Raw genomic sequence first — 22,044 nt, 5'->3', positions numbered from 1 at the left:
AGCTCACCACATTCTACAGGGGCTCCTGATTCTGTTTGTATCATTTTCAGGGGACTACAAGAGCCGCCATGGAAAGGAGAGCAAGGACATCCACTTCACCAGTGCATTTGAACCAGCATAAATCTGGATTTAACCTCACATCTACCTACCATGTAGGGACATACTGGTGGAGCTCATCCTAAACACTTTGGGATAATGTTTTTTGGTGAATACCCCTCATTCATTTCAATTAGACTTATTGAATGTGCAAATGAATGATTAAAATACAGAAAATTGAGGCAGAGTTATGCATAATTTTGTGAGAAAAGCAAGTTTCTAGGATTGCTAATGAGAACTATGTACATACAAATTGAGGGTGATAATCTAAAATCTTCCAGTGTAACAGGTATCACTCTGCCACACTCATCTTTGTCTTCTTAGGGAAAATCCTGCAGTTTTCAGGCATCTTTTTAAAAATAGTTTTATTTCAAATGGGGTTTGGATTTTAATTGCTGGTTTTTGTTGTTGTCTCTTTTTGGTGTTTCACTTTGGAATATATTTTATTGGTTCTAGTTTATAATATTAGGTTTTTATCTGGTAAACCACTTTGTCAATAGGGGCATTAGAAATATCTTAAATAAATAAAACAGGAACAGCAAATCTGGGCTAGAAATCTAACTTAGTAGAGAAAGGAGGCTAAACTAATGGCTGGATACCACTTCCTTAAACTGTATTAGGAAATGTAATCAAATGTTCTAAATTAAATTATGACTACAATTTAGAGGACCACATAAACAGAAGAAGAAATGCCACATATAAACACAGCACGGTGAATGCAGAATAACAATTACTTTACACAGCATATCCACAGGAAATGATATCCTTCTGTTGTACACTGCCTAATTTTTTTAAAAAGGAACTAAACCAAACTGCTGCTATCTTGTACTGTTTTTATGGAGTTGGAAGAGGCTCTTCTCTAGAAAGCAATTATAATAAAATAACAAATATTTGCCAGGAAAGAGGGATCAGGGAAGTCCACGTCTGCCAAAGTAGTTAATCCAGCACAAATCTAAATCTAACCCAAAGAATAAATGCTACAACAGGAAACAAAAATCTAACACATTCTTGAAGGTTGTGTTGATTCTGATACAAGTAGCATAGAGAAAAATAATTTCATTTCAATTTGTAGTGGTAATAGTAGTAGTAGTAGTAACTGGATACAGTCTAACTTGGGTCTCATCAAAATTAATGAGACAAGTTAATCATGACTTAAATCCCATTCATGTCAGTAAGAACTCAATGCAATTTAGTCTGGATCCAGCCCCGTAGTAGCAGTAGTAAAAAACACTCTCTGGCATCCTACCCAGCAAGGAACAAAAAAACATGCCCTATAACTTCACAGTATAATAACCTACAGCGTTATAAGCAAGATGCTCATGTCATTCCTGAGGCAGGTTAACTGTAAAGTCATCAGATATCACATTGTGAAACAGTGTGGTACCCAATGTGGTACCCTCCAGAGGTTTTGGACTACACCTCCCATCATGGTATACAATTGACATGCTGACTGAGGCTGATGGGAATTGTGGTCCCAAACATCAGGAGGGCACAGTGTTGGGGAATGCTGAAATAAGTAATGGAAGGAGACAGGCAAGTATTTCAGTAAGATATGTGCATGGATAAGAGCCACAGTCTGTCCAGGACTGGAAGGGATGAGCCAGAGAAGCCATCAGAAAAGGTGGCTTTATGAGTGTGGGGTGAGTAAGAGGGTTCCCTTGACTCTGATAAATAGGTCCATGCAAGACTGGCAAAAAGAAGACTCAAGGTTAAGGCAAAAGTCCTATGCACATTTATTTTGGAATAAGCCCCAAATGGACATACTGGGCCTCACTTCCAAAAAACTATGCACAGATTTGCAGCTCAGTCATATACACATTTATTTGGCAGTTCCATGAGTTCAAAGGGATGTAAGGAAATGGGCATAGCATCTCAGCCATTGTTTTTTTACTTACAACACCAAACATTAGACCAGACAGTAATTTTAGTATCATAGCAAAAGTTCAAGCTCTTCCAAACCTTTTGGTATAATTTGCATTTTAGTAGAAGCAAAGTGGGCCCACTTGTAAAACAGCTTAGAAAATCCCTCCCTCAATGGATTCTCCCTCCCCTGCTGAATGTTCTGATGTGTTGTTGTTGTTTTAAACATGCCAGGGAAGTTCTGAGATGCAGCATTGCACCTAAACAAGAGCTCAAGATAATGGATTGAGTCCAGGATTTTCCTTTGGTGAATGTTAGGGCTCTGTCCAGCTTTCAGGAATAACCCCTCCCCACCCCAATATCACAACTCATCCCACTTACAGGGTCTCCTGACCCTCTGTGTAGCATTTCCAAGGGGCTGGAGGAGCTGCTGGTGTGGAAAAGAGGGCAAAGAAGACTAAAGATGTGTCTACATATGGATCCAATCCATTGAATATGCAAGCATCGCTGGGTCATGAAACCAAGCTGACTTTACCTGCAGTAAAGTGTATCACTGAAGACATGTGTGCCAAGAAGAGATAATGTCCCCACTTCATTCCTCACTCAGTCATGTGAGGGGCATTTCATAACAAATGCATTCAACAAGCCTAATCCCAGCCCAAGGCAGAACTGTTGATTCAATGTGAAATTCAGACTGCATTGTCATGGCACTATATGCCTGTCTACTGCAAAAAACCAACAGCAGCAATTTATTGGCATTTCATCCAACCTTCTCTCTCTCCTCTGTATATACATAGAATCATAGAATAGCAGAGTTGGAAGGGGCCTACAAGGCCATCGAGTCCAACCCCCTGCTCAATGCAGGCATCTACCCTAAAGCATCCCTGACAGATGGTTGTCCAGCTGCCTCTTGAATGCCTCTAGTGTGGGAGAGCCCACAACCTCCCTAGGTAACTGATTCCATTGTCATACTGCTCTGTCAGGAAGTTTTTCCTGATGTCCAGCTGGAATTTGGCTTCCTTTAACTTGAGCCCGTTATTCCATGTCCTGCACTCAGAGGATCGAGAAGAGATCCTGGCCCTCCTCTGTATGACAACCTTTTAAGTATTTGAAGAGTGCTATCATGTCTCCTCTCAATCTTCTCTTCTCCAGGCTAAACACGCCCAGTTCTTTCACCAAGTGTACATAAGCAAACTTAATGTAAGCGGATGTTTATATATTATTGAAGTGTTCCATTTCCTGTTCTAGTCTTTCATGTTTTCTCCTAATCTTAACGTGAAACAACTTGCTTTCCCGTCATCTGCATTTGTATGTGCTCTCTCTCTCTCTCTCTCTCTCTCTCTCTCTCTCTCTCTCTCTCTCTCTCTCTCTCTCTCTCTCTCTCTCTCTCTCTCCCTCTGTTTCATAATGTGAAAAGCTGGCTTCTACAATAATAAAAATACCTCATATAAGTAACACTACAATTGTAAGCACATTAACTAAGGACAAAGTGCTACTCAGTTCAGTGTGACTGACTTCTGAGTCAACATACTTTGGATCAGTCTGAGCTGCTTTGCAAGAACTTAGATAATCAACTTACTTATCTTCAGGTCAGGACAGGGCAGCAGAAACCTTGTTCATCTAGATTTAAATGTCAGGTTATGAGCTCTTTTGGAGTTTTAAATGCTGGGGTGGGGGGAACAATATCAAGCAGGAAAATGGGTGGGAAAGGGGGGAAAGGGTTCCTTCTGAACTTGTTGTTTCTGTTGTCAGTTGTGACACCAGTGGGTTTTAGTTTGGAAAGGGGCTGTAACACTGGGTAGTGCTCCCGACTCCCAGTCCAACACTTTAGCCACTACACTACACTGGCTCTCCTGTTGGGCCACAGGTCCATGTGGAACCACCAGGACCATGCCCTCTGATGACCTCAGTGATCGGGCAGGTTGGTAAGGGAGAAGGCGTTCTCTCAGGTATCCTGGGCCAAGTTGTTTAGGGCTTTGTACACTAGTTCCAAAACCTTAAAATCTGGCATGGTAGCAAATAGGCAACCAGCGCAGGACTCACATGCTGAAAAGGTGCAGCTCTCAATAACAGCTGAGGTGCTGCATTCTGCACAAACTTCAGCTTCGGACCAGCATTGAAGGCAGCCCCACATAGAGCACATCTCAGTAATCCAGTCTTGATGTTACTAGTGCTTGTATGATTGTGGCCAAGCTAGCCTTGTCCAAGAAAGGCCGCAGCTGGTGAACCAACTGAAGCTGGTAAAAGGCATTCCAGCTGGTAAGGCCACTTGGGCCTCCAGTGACAGTGATTGATCTAGAAGTACCAGGTGCTGCATGCATAAAAAGGACACCTGCTGAAATTCCCTTCTCTGCAACCGTTAAAGGCACAGGAGCCCTGTCCTCCTTTTCATTGCCTGGGCTAGAGTGAAAGCCAGATGAACAAATAAGTTGCAGTGGTGAAGAGGACTAACTCAGGGTGCTCATGTCATTGGGCCCAACTATGCCTACCTTTGATGACGTTCCTGCCTCCAAATGTTTTGGACTTCAACTCCCATCAACCCTAGCCAGCATATCCAGTGGAAAATAATGCTGAGCTTTATGGTCCAAAACTTCTTGAGGACACTGGATTGGGGAAGTGTGTCCTAGAGAAAGAGACCACTGTAGGTTATAGAAATAGTCATGCCAAAAACAAAACAAATGACCACTCCAGTTTATACATACATATATAAACAGCTTAAACTGTTTGTATATGTTTAAAATTTAAAGCTATAAAAATTTAAATTTTAGAACTTTTAAATTTTTTAAAATCTATTAGTATGTATAAACTGGATGCACTACTAGTGGACTTTTGTTTTTGTAGTGCTGTATCATGCACATTGCAGTGCCTGCATATTGTTAAAATATTCATGCATGGCTAGCAGAATGCAATCCAAGTTGCAGGATTAATAATACACTAATCTTTACAAATTGAGAACAACTGTTCTAAAGCTGAAAGCAGGAGTAATGAGTCACATAAAAAGGGGTATGTATGGAGTACAAAGTATAAATCATGGCAGAAGTTCGAGAGGTCATGAGCAGGAAGTTGTGATGTTCAAGAACTAACTGTTCTTGAATATTGCATTTGAATTGCAAATACCTATTTGCCTACAGCACTAATGGTCTGTTCTAGAAAGTGTACATGAACAGCAGCTGCAATATGGCTCATACTTTGGTTGAAACACCCAATTCTTGTTTCACATTTTAAAAGCCCAATCACATTCCTTTCCAATTTAAAGTAGCAGACTGCACCACCATCTTTTACTGCAGCAGAGGTGGGGAGAAAATAGATTAGGATCTAGAGGCAATTTGCAGATTGGTATGGGTTTCAGTGCTCCCAATTGTCTAACACTCCAATGACTAAAAAGCTTTCATCTCTGAAAAAGAACGCTTGGGTCAAACCTTGAGTGTCCTGTAGGAAAGGATTTGTGAACTTGGTACTGATCTGATCAAAAATTCCCGGGCAGAGCATGTGATCAGCTGCATCCTATTGCCTAATTCTTGGCACATATCCATTCATTTGAGCTACTATTTTGCACCTGGCTCCAGCTGGTTGACTTCAAGGCTCTAGTAAAACAGAAGATCTGACAAGCCTGAGGTCTGCTCATCTCTGCTCTGCAGGCCTTCAAATATCCTACATTCATCAGGATCTGAAGGGCATGAAGGGTTAACATATAATGGTTTTCAGAAACATTTTCAGAATAGATGTGGAGTGACAGGTATGTAGGTTAACTGCTGTGCATACATGTGTACGTGTGTCAGTAGCAGAGAAGAGAAACTAGGTACTTTCATAGCATGGCTTGATATAGGAGGAAAGGCCTCCTACAGCTTTAATAGTTTTGTAGAAGAGGGAATATCAGCAGATGAAACTTCCTATGCAAGTTACACATGCTCAAATTCCCTCATCCATGCAATTAAAAGTGAAGGAGACCTGTCCTCTTTTGCAGATGGCCACCCTAGATTTTTTACTTGCTCAGTACTGTTCTAGCCATCAATTTTTATGTTCTACCAGTCAAGCAGATAACACCTTTTATGGCAGCAGGATGGTTTAGCTACTATACGATACCCACTGAGCTCAATGGGATTTACTTTCAGCTAGACATGTATCGGGGAGTACTGTAAACTTGCTTAAGAAATCGAGTAAATAGTAAGCATGAAGTCAAGGTCCAATATGCCTAATTTTTCTACACTGTTTTAGAGAACTAGTTCACTATGAATGGGGGTGGGTGGGGGAGAGGAATTAGCCCTTGCCTTACTTTAAGAGAATTGGCCCTGCCTGGGGGGGGGGGAGGCAGGGGGGAAGGAAAAAGAAACATATTACAAACATCTTCACCATTTCCAGGACAAAACATGTGCAGAGAGGAAAATACAGAAGCTTCACACTCAAATCAAATACACATAGCTCGGCTGGACATGTTGAAATGTTTATTTGGAAAGCTATAACTTTGTGCAAGTTGCCTCAAAAACATATTAAAAAAGAATCTATGATTTAGACACACTGCAAACTATCAATATTACAAGCCTGTGTACATAAGCAACATTTACATTTGAGTTTAAAAAAACAACACGGCACACACTGCCATCAAGTAAACGTCAGAGAGGTTCAAGATAAAAAATAAAAATCACAGATCTTGGAAGAAAGATACAACCACATGTATTAGTAACATGTGTAATAGTCAGTTTAAAGTCCTTTCTGGTGCAAGAATACTTTGGAGGCCTCAGAAAGTGTCTGGAGAGACCCAACAGCCTGGACAGCTTATTCCAGTGGTTTGTCTTGTCTCATGTTTAAGACTGCTGCAACTGTTCAGCAAATGAATCTTTTTTCTTCAGAATTATACTAGAGGATAACTAGCAGCTGTGGCAATTCCACAGTGGTTATTTCGGTCTTTAGCCATCAAGATATAGCCTTTGTCACCCCACTTGTCACTCCAGCTGAAAGGAAAGAACAGAATTAAAACGTTGATATGGAGATGTTCAGATGGACATATTATGCACGTGCGATCATACACAAACACAATAGGTAGGTAACACCCCAAGATATTATTTCTTTGTGACACATACTGCTGAATAGAATAAAATCCCTCATGGTTCACAATATGTAGACACCCCTCTTCCCATTCCCTTGTAAAGATGGTCATGGAATGCAAAGCTGGCATCTGCCACTGGCCAAGACGCTTCAGCACTCCCCCAGTCACCCTCCCTCCAACAGTCAATACATGTCCCAGTGCTGGCTTTCTTCTTCCCACCACATTCATAATCATTTCTTATTAGACTACAAGCCTATAGGCAGGGACCCACCCCCTTTTTAAAAAAGAAAAAAACTATTACAAGGCTTAGAAAGTTTTAGGCATTTGTTTTATAGTTATAACAAAGCTGTTCCCATCAGCTGAGTCCATTTGCAGCCCCTTCTGCCCCATCCCCTCCAATGCTCTCACACCAATATCTCACTAATTATACTGTGTGTGTTTTTAAAAAGGATGTTGAGAGCTAATTTTGGCTGAAAAGGTGAGATATAAAAATACCGAATGAAGTGTCCGATACCTAAGCTTTAAATGGCTATGTCCCATAACTATATGTTAGGACAAGAACAGCAGCATTATCCTGAAACACAGCTTAGACTTCCAGCATAAATGATGGGCCATATCTGACCCACACGTTTTAAATGATAATTAGCAAGTCAGGCTAGTTATCTTCACTTAACTATCTACAGTTTGTTGAGGCAGAAGCAACATTATCCTTAAACCTGAACCAAAGCCGGCAAGGTGTCCAAAACAGTCTCTAATCCAGGCTTCTCCAACCTGGTGTCTTCCTCATTGGAGACACAGGCCTTAGCTAGACCTAAGATTTATCCCGGGATCATCCCAGGGTCATCCCTGTGCATCTAAATGACACACAGGGGATCCCGGGATCGGGCAGGGACGACCCCAGGATAAACTTTAGGTCTAGCTAAGGCCAGAGCCCAGCCCATCATCCACAGTCAATGGCTTGTTACAACTGTCGAAGTGAAGCCCATGTTCAGCTGTACCATCTCATGCCATGAACACACACTGTTCTAACAGTGGCACAAAGGAATTATTAACCCACAGTTTAAGTGCTCTGCTTACCCAGGCATGTCTAGCTTTTAGCCATGTCAGATATTCTGACTTGAGTGCAAAAACCGTTTCCTGATTTGTACTATTTCAGGACTTTTTGTAACCCCCTACTCAACATCAACAACAAGAGTCAAAATACTCTTTCTCAATACCTGTTTTTTACAATCCAGTACTTCTTCTTGCCATCTTCTTCTACACCCTTAAAGCCATAACCAACAACAAGAACGCCATGATCCAGGTCCTCACTACTACAGTCTGGTTCATAATAAACACCTAAAAATAGAAAAGTTGGTCAGCTTCCATTTCCAATTTCATTTGGTCCACAATATCTAGTCTTATATCTGATATGAGTAGTCATAGGGAGCTGTCCTATGCAAGTCAGATCATTTGGTGCATGTAGTTCAGTGCCGGGTACAAGGGCTGGTAGCTGCTCTCCAGGGTTTGACATAATTCGCTTCCACTGAGTTACAGGCCTCCCGATTTGCTTGATGCGTGTCATACAGGAAACCTTGGCACTACTTAGTTGTGCCTGGTGTAAGAAATGGACAAAGGACCCTACAGATTCACCAGTTTGTAATAGTAACAAAACGTGCAAATTCTCTGTTAATTGCAGAGAATTCAGTGGATAGGAGGGGTCTGTCGTTATGGTGGTTGAGCAGGAGAATGGCAATGCTTTTGAAAAAAGTTCCATATGAAGTGAAACATACAGACCACCAGCATGGTTTCCTCTGGCATGTGCGGAGATGGAGTCTTATTCACCTTTTTCAGGATGTTGGGAGAAGATCAGGAAGAGTCCTACTTCATGTTACCATTCAGCAGGTCTGGTGTTGTTTAAACATTTGCAGAGAGCCTTTGCAGTAGGCAGAAGCAGCATCTCCCCCACTTATCTGACACAGACAACTCGGGGGCAGTGATAGCCACAATCAGCAAGCGAAGGCAAAGTTCGAGGATCCCTGAATGTGTTTTGTCCAGATATGACAAAATAACTATGCAAGGTTTCACACCTTGCATAGTTATCTGGCCTAAGCATCCAGTGCAGACATTACTTCAAACATGACTATTTTCAATCCTTTACACCCATTTCTTTGTATGGAAATATGAGCGCACAGTACCATTTTCCAGCCTTATCCAAATAGGTGCAATCCATATGTACTGGGATTACAGTTTCCATCATCCCCACCCAATGTGAAAATCATTGGAGCTGTAATCCAATACACCTAGAGGGCAAAAGATAGGAGAACACTGCCCTACTCAATGGAGTCTATAAAAAAGTATTTTCATATGTTTGGACAATTCCTCACCTGATTCATAGAACTGGAAAGAGCTGTGACTTGCATCAATAGCCACAGAGACTGGCCCTACTGCAGCCACAGCCTTCATGAGGGCCCTTTCATGCCCTGATGGAATGTCCACAAAGCCAGTGTCATTAGCAGAGTTGTATTCAGGCTTGTACAAGCAATCTTCTACATCCTTAGAAGACAGAAAACATGTTTGTTGTAAATTAAACTTCCAAATTCAGGATGTTATTCACTGGCCCATGCAAAAATCAATATTTCAGTTTTAATAAGCCACAAATACGCATGGCAGTGACATTCACAATGCCACTCACTAGGCAATGCCAATCACAGTTGAGCTACGAATGTATGTGAATTTATTTCTCCATCCTCTTGCACACAAAGATTATTTGCATATGTGTTTAGAAAAAGAAAAAATGTTGCAAATCAGTCAAAAGGGTTTCAAAACTTCTGAAACAAAGAGAAAGAAAATCATCTTCCATCTATTGAAGCAATGATATTCTGGACCAGCTCATCCTCCTCTTAAAGAAAGTTTCTAATTGGTTTGCTCAAATTTTCTGTCAACCAATAAATGTTACCCTCTGGGTAAATTAAAAAAAGTGATAGATTTGAAAGCCAAAGATATAATTAAAAGCAGCACATAATGATAAAAACAGAGGAAAGCTAAAGAAAAAAAGATGTATACTAGGTCCAACTATGCTACTGAGCTCAGCCCCAATGCCCTACTGCCACATACTACTTACATCAAATCTCACAATTTCCATCCTGGTCATCTTTACATTGCATGCAATGTACAGATGCAATGTAAAGCCAAGGCAAAATGCAGTGAAAGGACTGTGGCTGACATGTAGACTGAATCCTCATTTGGATACAGCATTGCTGAAGTTTCCATTATTAAAAGCAGCAGCGTTGAATGGCACAGGGAATGTGGACTCCTGCTCTGATCACATTCTGATATAGTTATTATACTCACATGCATACTTATGGCCACTTGTAATGATCTCAAGACTCCAGTTCCTCAAGAACTCCACATACAGAATTTTGTAAAAAAAACTTCACTACTAAGTAGTTAAGATGAACTTTAATGTTATATCCTCTTGAATGAGGATTACTGAGTTTATTTAATAACAGCCATTTATGCACCTTGATAGTGTATTGCTTTTTGACTTGCCTTTGCAACAATTGATATTAGAGATACCAGGAAAAGAATTATACAGCCTTCCCCAACATGGTATCCTCCAGATATTTTGGACTACAACTCCCAGCATTCCTGACCATCGGCCATGCTGACTAGGGCTTGCACAAGTTGAAATCCCAAACATCTGGAGGCCACTAGGATTGGGACGACTCATATAAATAGAATGTCTTGTTAAATTCTGGGAATGAAAATTTCAGCAGTTTGTAAGACTATGAAAGCTCTATGGCTTTACAAATTTGGAGAATGCACATCTGTTAGTAATTTAGTGGAACCAAATGAAGCTCTTGATGATACTTTGTCTTGTATCCATCACTCTGTAATCTTCATCAATTCATTATAAGATGAGCCTGGAGTGATTACTTTTAATATCTAAACACATTGTGCTGTGCACATAGAGCTTCAGATTATTTAGTTAATACAATCCAGTTAAACTAAACACAGATTACCAATCTCGTTTAAGCGAACAGTGTGGGGAAAAGAAGTGCTGAGTTCTCTATTACACTGGGTGTACTGGGAACAACTCTGTCAGCTAGTAGGATAATATTCCCGTACCCACTGAAAATTCCATGTGAGAATAGATTTAATATTCTTTTGACAACTGCTTCTGGAATTAACTCAGCTGACATATCTGCAGAACTGGGTAGTTCTGCCTAAGGAATTAGAAGGCGAGGAAAGTTTGCAGACAACAAATAAACAGATATGCAAGAAACCATTTTACCTTTGCAACGTATGGGTAGGAGTCCTCTGAATCAATGCCACCATTGTCATTTATATATTGGAAAGCCTGGTCCATGAGGCCCCCATTACAACCCTGGTTTCCTTCAGGCCGAGAGCAGTCCACGAGGTTCTGTTCACTCAAAGAGACCAGCTTGCCAGTTTTACGGAAGTGCTGTCCTTCAAGGGATCCGGTCGTACTGAAAGCCCAGCAAGAGCCACACTGACCCTGAGTTCAAATGGGGGGAAATACATTTGTTCAAGGTCAGGCTGTGTTGTGGAGGTGCAGATTCCTTCAATGCCTTTGGTTCAGCAGCAATGGGAGAAAATGCTATTGTTTTGTCCTCCCCATGAGTTCTACATGCTGCCTTCTTGTCTCTTTCGACATCAGATTAAAGCATCTGATCTGCCTCTACGTAAGATTTCTTTTGCTGACTGATCCTTCCTGCATTTAATAGTTAGATCTTTTTCTCTTGCATCTTCATAACCCCACAGATCCTTATTTTGACACTCCAGCCAGAGGCTTGAGTCAATCAGCTTTGACGGTAACAGAATTGCAGAACAAGGCAAGCAAGTCAGCTGGCTATGTTATTAGTCACAGCACTCTCCCTGGTCTCCACTTCCTAGCATGAGAGAGAGAACACAAGCCAACAAATAGGAAGGCAAGGCTGAAATAATAGAATTACTGGAATAAACTTATTTCTTCTGATTCCAGCATCAGAAACTTGCAACGGAATACAGCTTATGAACCCTAAATACTCTGAGAGATACATGGTACAGCATTATCTCGTCTGCAGTAACCTAATTTCACTAACACTAGGGAATCAAGGTGCTTGATGCACTTAAGTTGCAGCACAAGACTCACTCCAACCCCTCTTCACCTTCAACTCCCAAGACACTTCCCTTGAATGATCTGCCTGTCCCTCCTCACGAGCAGTGTTATTAGTTGGACATGCAAAGGTTGTTCTCATCACTAGGGAAAGAAGCTTCTGCCAGTTCACAATGTAGTTATGTGTTGACTGGCCATCCAACTAAAACCAAAATATTGTGTAAGAACCTACCACAGACTGAGCAATTTGCATTAATCCAAGATTAACACATACCTGATCCTTCACAGGAGTTACATATCCCTTCTCCCGCCAATCGACAGACTTTGGAGCCTCTAAGAAATTTGGCTCAAGGAAGTGCGATCCTGTGAATTTCCTTTCCTTTTTGGTGCTTTTGAAGCCATTCATCACTTGCCTGAACTCTTCATTAGTCTGAAGAAAGAGGAAATAAGTAAGCACAACATCCAAGTAATTACTCAGAAGTAACCTTGCAACTTTGCTTGTACACACTCACCATATCTCCAAACTGATTCATTCCTAGTCTGTAGCTGTGCTTGCCCAGGCTGTGGTCCAGGTTGTGCAATTCAATCATCTTCAAGTTCTTCTCCCAGATCATTCTCCTCCAGCCTGACTCTTTCTACAAGGAAAAGGGAAAACACACACACACATGTTGAGTTTAACCATTTGGCAGTATAGTGGTTAGAGCCTTATTTCCCTTTGCTACTTAAAAAAAACTTTCAAAGATTGCCCTTATAACTGCATTTCATGCCTAACTGTGCATTTCATGCTAACTTGCCCATTTGACAAATTCAATCAAATGATTTGATCCAGGAAAAGGTTGTTTATATATTTTAAGAAAAATCTACCCTAGCAATGAAGGCACTTCAGTTGTTTTTCTATTAATTTCAAAGGGATCTTAAATAGCTCCAAATATGAAAGCCTAGTACTCATTTGTCAGTTACATTTTTTGTTCCAGAGATGGATATTTACTCAAATATCAACATAATCCTATCAGTGAAATGAGAATACCCATGTCAAACCACTTTTGTATCAACTAACTGCTAATCAAGCATCTTGAGCCACTTCAGGGCATTAGTCTATAGCATCCCGATCATAACATTACTCTCTGTTTTGCTGCAAGATGTTTCATTGACAACATTAGCCATTAGGATGCCCTAAATGTATATAATATCAATACTTTAGGCCAAGGAGCTATAACAGACCACCCAATATGGGCCTTTTGATTAAAAATTCACAATCGTTTTGCTACCACACCATTTTGAAATGCATTTCGCCTCTGCACAGCAAACCACATGCAGAGCTACTCACCTCATGGTACTCCTTGCCATGCCATGTTTTCCATAGTTGCCAGTGGTCATCCAAAGCAGGGTCTAGGCCTGGAGCAGCAAAACAGGCCTCCAAACTTAAGGCCAATATGCAGAGATAAAACTTCATGATGGGTTCTCTAGTAGTGTGAGAAAAAGATTTGATTAGACAAGAGTTGAAATCAAGAGAAACCATTGAATCCCCGTTAAAGGGGCATGAAAACTACAAAGTAATGTAGTACTTGTCTGCATTAAAGTGAGTAAGTTGTATTAAAAGGTTAGTACAATTACACCTCAGTGCTAATCACAAGTCACTGGCTATATATATACAATTATGAGGCAATTCAGTCCTTTTGTAGGTTTACTATATTTTGATGGTTTTTAAAAGAGTAAAGGCCAACAATAGAAAAATAAGAACCCGAGGATGTCTCTTGTTCTGTTAAAACACAAGCAACCATGTGCAACTGAGGTCAATGGGACTTACTCCCAGGTAAGTGTGCATAGGATTGCATCTTTATAGGGAATACATATATGAATAAGCAGACACAGGAGCAATGAATATCACTGTAACACTGTCAAGATTCTAAAGTAAATTGGTATAATATTGGATATGGGTAGAATTGTTTTGCTTCCTTGTCCCTTATCTGCAAGGGATATGAGGACAATACAATACACTCCATATCATGATTTTGTGGCAGGCAGAAAACGATAATCAAATTTAAGTTCAGTATCAAGGCCATGTGGTAGGCCATTGTTAATACTAAACCTACCACATCTACTAACAATCCTATGTCTAAATGTTATGAATTATATGTCTTGCCCATCCCTATTAATCCTTCTGTTGTCACCAACCAATTGATTTGTTTCAACCAGCAGGGAGGCCATCATAGCCAAAAGGTAGCTTAACTATCTGGATAAAGTTAAAAAGTGATAAATGATCAGCTGTGTTATAAAAAGGATATTCTCTTTACAAACTAAATTAGCAAATCTTTTGTTTGTTTTTATGCATTTCTCTCAGAGCTCTCAAGGCAGCGCTAGCCGGCTGAAGGAAAACAAAGGAGAGAAAAATATTCCTGTCAGGATTTGAATAAACAGTGCTTGGTGCATTCCCATAACAGGCGTTTTCCAGGAATCATTTCCGCTGTCCTGACTCAAAGGCTGGGGCGGAGATGTTCTGCCAGATTCCATAATAAATGGGGAGGGGGAGGGGGATTCGCCGGCACGTGATCCCATATATAAACACGTGAGCCCCCTCTCACATGATAGGCGAGGCGGGGGGGGGGGGCCGCTGGAGCGAAGAAGCCAGGCCGGCCTAAGCGTAAACAAGCCCCTCAGGCTACGGACCTGGTGGCAGCTGGGGAGGAGGAGGAGGAGAGGGAGGCAGCCGGGGAAGCGCTGCTGGCTTCCAGCCGCCTGGAAGGCCAGCCAGCGCTGGTGCAGCAGGCCAGGCAGAAGCCGAGCGCGGCCTTCCTCCAACCGGGGGGGAAACGGGGAAATCTCTGAGAACAAGGAAGGGGGCGAACGCCGGCACTCCGCTCCCTCAGAGGTGACCCAAGGATAAACAGAGCAGCTGCTCGGGAAGGGAGGGTCTGGGCTACGCAATCGCCAGCGCGTGGGACCGGCGCCAGTTTCGGTGTCTCATAAACACGCAGAACCCAAACAGGAGCGTCCCATCCCCCATCAGCGGGAGAGGAGGAGGAGGGCGAGAGCTCCACTCCTGCCCCGGCCAGGGCTTCACCAAATCGCAGGGGCAAAGCAGAGGGCCCCTCGGCAACCGAGGAGGAGAGGTCGAAAGAGCAGCGAGCCCCCTTTCTCCCGTGCCTTACGAGACCAGAAACGTCCCCTGAGAGAAGCGAAGAGGAGAAAAATCCCGTCCCCCAAAATAAGCCTCTGGCGCCCCCGTTTTTCCCCTTTAAGCACAGGGGCGCCTCCAACTCCAAGCCGCCCGTTAGGCACGGGGGGGAAGCAAGAGGCGAAGCCCCCCAGCCGTCCTCCTCAAGCCTACGAGGCGCCTTTCTCCTAGGCAAGCTAGCAGCCCCTCACCAGCCCGATGGACGTCTGTACTCACCTCACCAGGAATGCCTCGTCCTGCTCCTCTCCTCGGCTGACCGTCTCTGTTTCTCAGCTCGAGGACTCGCTCTAAATCTCCCCGGCAGGAGCTGGTCCAGCCCCTTCTGCGCTGCGCCGCGCCGCGCTTGAAGGCGGAGCTAGGGCTAATCCTGCAAAAGTTCACGGCTCCTCATCCCGTGATCTGGACCTGGTTGTGGCGGGTGGGAGATGATGAAATTTTGTTTCCTGGAAGCAGTGGGATAGCCCGGGAAAACACCGGTTTGGCTTACCAAGCAAAACGAAACATCAGCATCGGCAAGAGAAATCATGTGTCTCTAAACGATCTTTCTTTTAGCTGAGTCACTGTACAAAGTTCTTGGCCGGCAGCACAGAAGTGGTTTGAAGGCACCTCGTCCATCCAACCGGCCTTCGAGCCGCTTTTGCTTCTCGGGTGGGGAACACGCAGGCCTCCAAAACTTTGTAGGACTCCCAACTCGCATAATCCCTGGTGACCATTGCCCATGTTGACTGGGGCTAATGGGAGTTGTAGGCCAACCTCATGTGGAGGGCTGCAGGTTCCTCACTGCCACTTAGAGAATGCCTCCTTTGGCACATCTACACGAAGGGTTTGCCCCGTGGTTGCTTCGCAGTAGTGGCACCTCATCGGCATGATGCAGCTGCCATTGCGAAGCTATCCAGGGCAAACCCTGCAAACTCCACTCCAAAAACGTCAGGCACTTACCCTGACTTTTTTGACAGCGGAGCCCATGGCACTGCTCTTGTGTCTCTTGATTGCCTCTGCTTCAGATAGAGGAGAAAGGCTGAACAGCTGAGCCTGAGAGAGTTTGGGGAGGAGCCCTTCACAGGAGCTAGCTGCAATCTAATGCAGCTGGCCTCATTCAGGCATCAGCCGCACAATATAAAGAAAGCCCAAAAGGCTTTCAGGGTCAGGGTGGGGATTGCTGGAAGTAATTGTTATTCTTCCTCGTGGACCAGCTCCTGAACCTAACCTTGGACCGGATTTTGATTATGCTTTGAGGCTTTCCTGATTCCAGTATTGTTGACCCGGTTTTGGATAGATACTTCGGCTTTTGACTATGGACTGTTTATTGACATTTCCTCCCTGCTTATCTCTGCAATGCCTGTGATTTATGACACCTGCGTCTCTAGAAAAGCAAAAAACCCACACAGAACAAACAAACAAACAAAACCGGGGATGAGTGGAAAGGAGCCGTTCCTCCCCCCTTTTAATTTTATAATCTCTATCTGCAGAGCTCCGCAGAAACATATAATAAAAATAAATGGGGCTGGGTGAGGAGGAACAGGCAGCCAGCAGGACGAGACGTAGGTGGTTCACTGCTCGTGCAGGTCTCCAGTCCCTCTCGTGTCCTCCTCTGGCTGCCTCGTTCCTCCCCCCCCTCGTTTTTACTTTTTATTATATGTATCTGTGGAGCTCCACAGATGCAGATTATAAAATTAAAAAGGGGGGAGGAATGGCCCTGTTCCTTTCCTGTTCCCCCCCCTTTTTAAACTTTTCTAGAGGCGCAGGGCTGGAAATATCGCACTTGCCTGCCTTCCCGTGCAGATGCTGGGAAGGAAGGCAAGTGCGGGCGCAAGGCGCCTTGTGGAGCCAAAGCGCCTCTGTAAGGGCGGGGGCCTTGTCTTCACCCAACATTCAGGACTTTCAGAAGTGCAGATGATAGTCTCTTATAAAAGCTACACCACAAAAATATGGAGATGCCTTTCCTGACTTTTGAATTGTGCACCCCTGTTCTATGCTACTAGTGTAAAGCCCATGTCCCCACGGGTGCTAGTAGTTTGAGAGTGAAACATATTGCAAATTAGAGTTGTTGGTAGCACTGGGTGATAAGAAAATTCTACCTGTTGGGAAGTCTGAGAGGAGTTGGACTTTTTGAGTCACTGTGCCAACAGATGATGCAGGTGATGCACTCCCAACTCTGTGGAAGGAGAAGTGTCTCGTCATGGAGCAGGCCTGTTCTGTGCCTGCTCCATGCACAGACCAGTCTGACTCCAGGCTGCAGCAGAGCCAGCAGGAGGTGGCACCTTTGCAGGGGCTGCTGCTTCCCACTTGCATTCAGCAAACAACCACCACACAACAACAATTCAACATTCCTTTAGGCTGTCTTGAAATGAAGCAATGTTGAAAATAAAAACACTTGAGGAATGAATTTGGAGAAGCAGCAACAATGGGCTGCTAATGGGGGACCCCAAGATCTGAAACCTAAAAAGAAAGGGGTTCTTTTTATTTATTGCGAGGAGGCAGAAAAAGACAGGTAGATGTGTGTGCTAGAGCACACTCAGAGAGAGAGGGGGGGGAAGGAGGAGACACCTGTCTTGATGGGGGGGTCATTTAATGATAGGATAAGCAGATCATGGCATGGAGGGGGCTTGGTATACTTTCCAATGGGCATTATTGCCATTTCTTTTTCTTAGGGTAGGTTCATTAGTGAGGTATATTCCCTCCCCCCCCCCCGCATTAACTTGGTGGTGGGTGAGTGGGGAGACAGGAGGACTTGGAAGATTTCCATGACAACCATGGGGCCTCTTCTCTCACCTCTGGAAAGCCACATTTGCCCTTATGCAAGTAAGGTGAGTGCCCCACCACATAACTCACTGGCATTCTTTTGCTTCTTCCTCATCCTTCTTTCAGATTTTATCTATTTTTCAATTTCAATAAAGTTTCAACTTGTTAATTTATGGTTAGGGGAAGACTTTTATGGGCAGTTGCTCGAGGGAAGGATAAATAAATGCGGTCGCAGGTGCCATCTTTGTTTCTGGAAGACACCTGTTCTTTTCCAGGAGGCACACCCAGCTTTGTCTTTCAGTGTCTTGCCCCCATTCCAACGCTCCCAGCATCTGTCACCTCAGATGGCCATTTATATTTATGTGAAGCTGCCTTTTTCGGAAGGTGCTTCCAGACAAGGATTTGATGATGCAGTCAGCCTGCCTATTTCATGGAATTTAAGGCTAGGGGTCCAAATAATGGCATCTCCCATTTGTAGCCCCTCCCATGTTTTCCTATGATTTTTTCTCATCTTTTCCATTAATCCAAAAATCATTAAGGAAGAAAATATGGAATAGCTGAACAATGCCAATGCTTGTTAATGTCAGGAAGCATCTTGAGTCAGACCATTTAGTCCAGTATTGTCAACTCTCCAGGGTCTCAGGGAGAGATTCCTTTTAACTGGACCAGGGACCGTTAGCTCAATATCTGGATTCTTTTCTTTGATACTTTGTCGGACAGAGTCCCTCATATGTACAAGATGCTAAACATTTTATTAAAGAGATAGATTCCCCACCCCCCAATTGAGAATGATTCATGTCCAATAATAATGGACATCTGCTCATTGTATACCTCTCTATTCCATAGGAAGAAGCCAGACAAGAGTTACAATATTTTTAGAACAGAGTCAACATTGATCCTCCTACATATTTTTATTAGATATTATTTTGAATATTGTATTGGGGAATAATTATTTTAGGTTCTGTATCTTTAACAGTTTTATTGAAAAGGGAATTTTAGCAGATGTCATTTGTATGCATGTAGCACCTGGTGAAATTCCCTCTTCATCACAACAGTTAAAGCTGCAGGTGCCCTGCCTAGCATGACGAGATAGAAAAGAGGGCAGGGCTCTGCAGCTTTAATGTTGTGATGAAGAGGGAATTTCACCAGGTGCTACATGCATACAAATGATAATGACATCTGCTAAAATTCCCTTTGCAATACATTTGTTAAAGATATAGGAGCCTTGTTCTCTTTTTCATATGGTCACCCTATGGTAGCTGGATTGTGACGGCCTGGAATATTTTTAAACAAATGTTAGTGCTTTAACACTACGTGCTTAATTGAAAAAGCCATTTAATTGTATTCGAAGGACCAAACTAATTTATTATCCTGTGTCTTCTTTGTGTCTGTAAAAGCTCATATCTATAGTACCTATCAGCTTTGTCCCTCTTGTCACTCTCTGGGGATAATCCGATAAATTTAACAGACAAGCATGTTGATTTCTAAATGGGAATTGCAGCAGATGCAACATGTAATCTAAGTGACAGCTGCTCAAATGCCCTCTTCTACACAACAATTAAAGGTGCACGAATCCTGTCCCAAGAACATAAGAGCCATACTGGACCAGACCTTGCCTTTTCTCCAAGCTAAACTGTTCCAGATGTTGTAACCTTTCCTCGTTGGGGAAGTGCTTTAGTCCCCTGATAATTTTAGTGGCGATTTTATGCACTTTCCCCAACTCTATAATCTCCTTTTTCTTGTGCAGTGAGAACTATAGACGGTATTCCAAGTGTGGTTACTGTGGCGTTACACCCCACAAGTCGATTCCCAAAGGTATGCCTACAGTTTGTAAGTCTGTGGTTTGTAGAATGTTGGCCTGAGTGGGCGGAGTTAGCATGTCTTGGGAGGGGGGAGGAGTGATATATAAGGGAATGACTGAGGGGATTGTGAGTTCTTTCCAGGGAGACTTGTTAGGGACTCTTAGAGTCTGTAGTGCTCTCTGTATTTATGGTACTTAAATAGTGGGAAAGTTGAGGGTCAGTGTAGCGAGTGGTGGCTTTAGAGTGTGGTGTGCACGTAGAGGAAGTATATTAATCAATACTGATAATAAAGTTCAAGAGTGATTGTGTGAGAGAAAGGAAAGCGTGAAAGTGAGAGTGACAGGATTGTATGGAAGATTTCAAAAAGGTTTTTAAATGTTATTTGAAACAAAGCTTATGAACTTTTAAAAATAAATTTTGATTGTTTGTTTTAAAACTACCACAAAAATCCCACGTGTCTGTTTGGCGTTTATCATCTTAAGTTTACACATTTAACACCCACTCTGACAATCATTCACCTAAGCCGATATAACTCACAGTGCATTATTATATATTAAAATCCTTCTCCATTTTAAACCCCTTTCTCCACATAGTTTGGAGGAAGGTGGGCTTTATCCCTTGCCTCAGGCGTATCAAGCAGTGGTGCTTGGCTTGAGCAGGGAGTAGCCTCGGCCAGGTCTGTTGTTCAGAGCCTATGTTGCCCCATAATAAGTGGTGGCAGACGTGAGGTCTGGTGTTCAGGGCCTGTGTCGTGGCATAATAGGTGGTGGCAGCGTCGGGATCCGAAGTAGACTCTGTTCATTTTTAGTGACAGAAGTCAAAAAGGATTTTATTTGTGAACAGGACAGAGGGTGGTTACTGTAAAGCACCTTGGAGGTCCTTAGCTGTGAAAGTTACATATTACCTAAGTCAGAGGTTGCGCTGATACAATTCTCTGACAGGATATTTTTGTGTGGGGTGAGATACATATTATAAAATATCAAGTTTACCACTCCTGATCTCAATTGAAAACTCCCAGTACCATTTTATTTATTAAGGTTAAGTCTCTGTCTAATAACGATGGAGATCTTAGGGTTGAAGAAAGATGCCCTTTCAGACAGATGTAAAAGTTTAAATTTGCCAACTGAAGGAAAGTCAGTTGATGAAATGAAATGGGCTCTTATAGAATATTACAGAGTTCATGCTGCAGGTGAAACTGAGGGAAATCCTCTGAGGCCAGTAGAAATGTCTCCTCAATACATTCAGCTAGAAATGGAGAAAATAAAACAACAAAGAGAACAACAAGAAGCTAATAGACAACTTGAATTAGAAAAGATAAAACAGCAGGAGGCTAATAGACAAATTGAATTGGAAAGAATAAAGCAAAGAGATAGAGAATTGGAACAGCAAGAAAGGCTGAGGGAAAAAGATCGTGAGGCAGAAATAAGATTAAGAGAAAAAGATAGGGAGCTGGAGCTAGAACGACTTGCTTTGGAAAAGAGAAAATTTGAGCGGGAAGATCAGAGGAGAATTGAGGAAGGGGCTAGACCTCCCAAATTATCTCCTAAAGACTTTACCCCTTATGTTGAGGGGCAAGATCCCCAAATTTTCTTCAATACCTTCGAAAAGGCAGCCATGATGTGGGAAGTAAGGCCACAAGATTATATGAAGTTTATCCCTAACTTGATCAAGGGAGACCTGGCTGAAATTTATAACAGTTTTCCTGTGGGGGAAGCTTTAGATTTTGCCTCATTTAAGTGAGCAGTTTATAAAAGATTTCGCTATGGGCCTGAGTATTTCCGGAAGAAATTTAGAAGCCTTAATGCTGTGTCATCCAAATCTTTTGTGGAGTTGGGACACAAATTAGCAGATCATTTTGAGAAATGGATCACCTGTGCTGAGGTGAAAACCAAACACGATTTAGTTGATCTGATGATTAAAGATCAATTAATTTTTCAAATCTCTCAAGAAATAAGATTGCTGGTGAGAGATAGAGACCCAAAAACATATCAAGATGCAGCTTCCCTGGCTGATCAATTTTCCTTAAACCGGGGCTATCATATGACCAGCAAGTCTCCTAAAGAAAATAATAGTAAACCAGGGTATAAACCTAATGGGGGTAAGAAGGAAGCTGAGGTAAATAAAAATCAGTTGCCAACAGAAAAGGCGGGAAACTCCACCAAACCTATGCTTGGAAATACAGACCTCACATGCCATCATTGTGGGTTGGTGGGGCATATTAGAC

The 22,044-nt window shown here is 42.6% G+C and overlaps 1 protein-coding gene across 1 annotated transcript; it reads right to left on the bottom strand.

Moving 5' to 3' along the window:
* Window positions 1–6,383: 6,383 nt before the first annotated feature.
* Window positions 6,384–15,616, bottom strand: LOC134400813 (procathepsin L). Its single transcript, XM_063129410.1, has 8 exons — window positions 15,493–15,616; window positions 13,429–13,564; window positions 12,614–12,736; window positions 12,376–12,531; window positions 11,277–11,501; window positions 9,367–9,535; window positions 8,218–8,338; window positions 6,384–6,905 (listed from the first exon to the last, which is right to left on the bottom strand). Exons 2-8 carry the CDS (start codon window positions 13,552–13,554, stop codon window positions 6,806–6,808), a joined length of 1,020 nt encoding a protein of 339 aa, XP_062985480.1. The 5' UTR covers window positions 13,555–13,564; window positions 15,493–15,616; the 3' UTR covers window positions 6,384–6,805.
* Window positions 15,617–22,044: the final 6,428 nt, after the last annotated feature.

The sequence above is a fragment of the Elgaria multicarinata genome, chromosome 6, assembly GCF_023053635.1.
Source record: "Elgaria multicarinata webbii isolate HBS135686 ecotype San Diego chromosome 6, rElgMul1.1.pri, whole genome shotgun sequence".
Taxonomy (NCBI): Eukaryota; Metazoa; Chordata; class Lepidosauria; order Squamata; family Anguidae; genus Elgaria; species Elgaria multicarinata.
The sequence above is the reverse complement of the archived record's forward strand: the minus strand, read 5'-3'. Positions and strand labels throughout refer to the sequence as shown.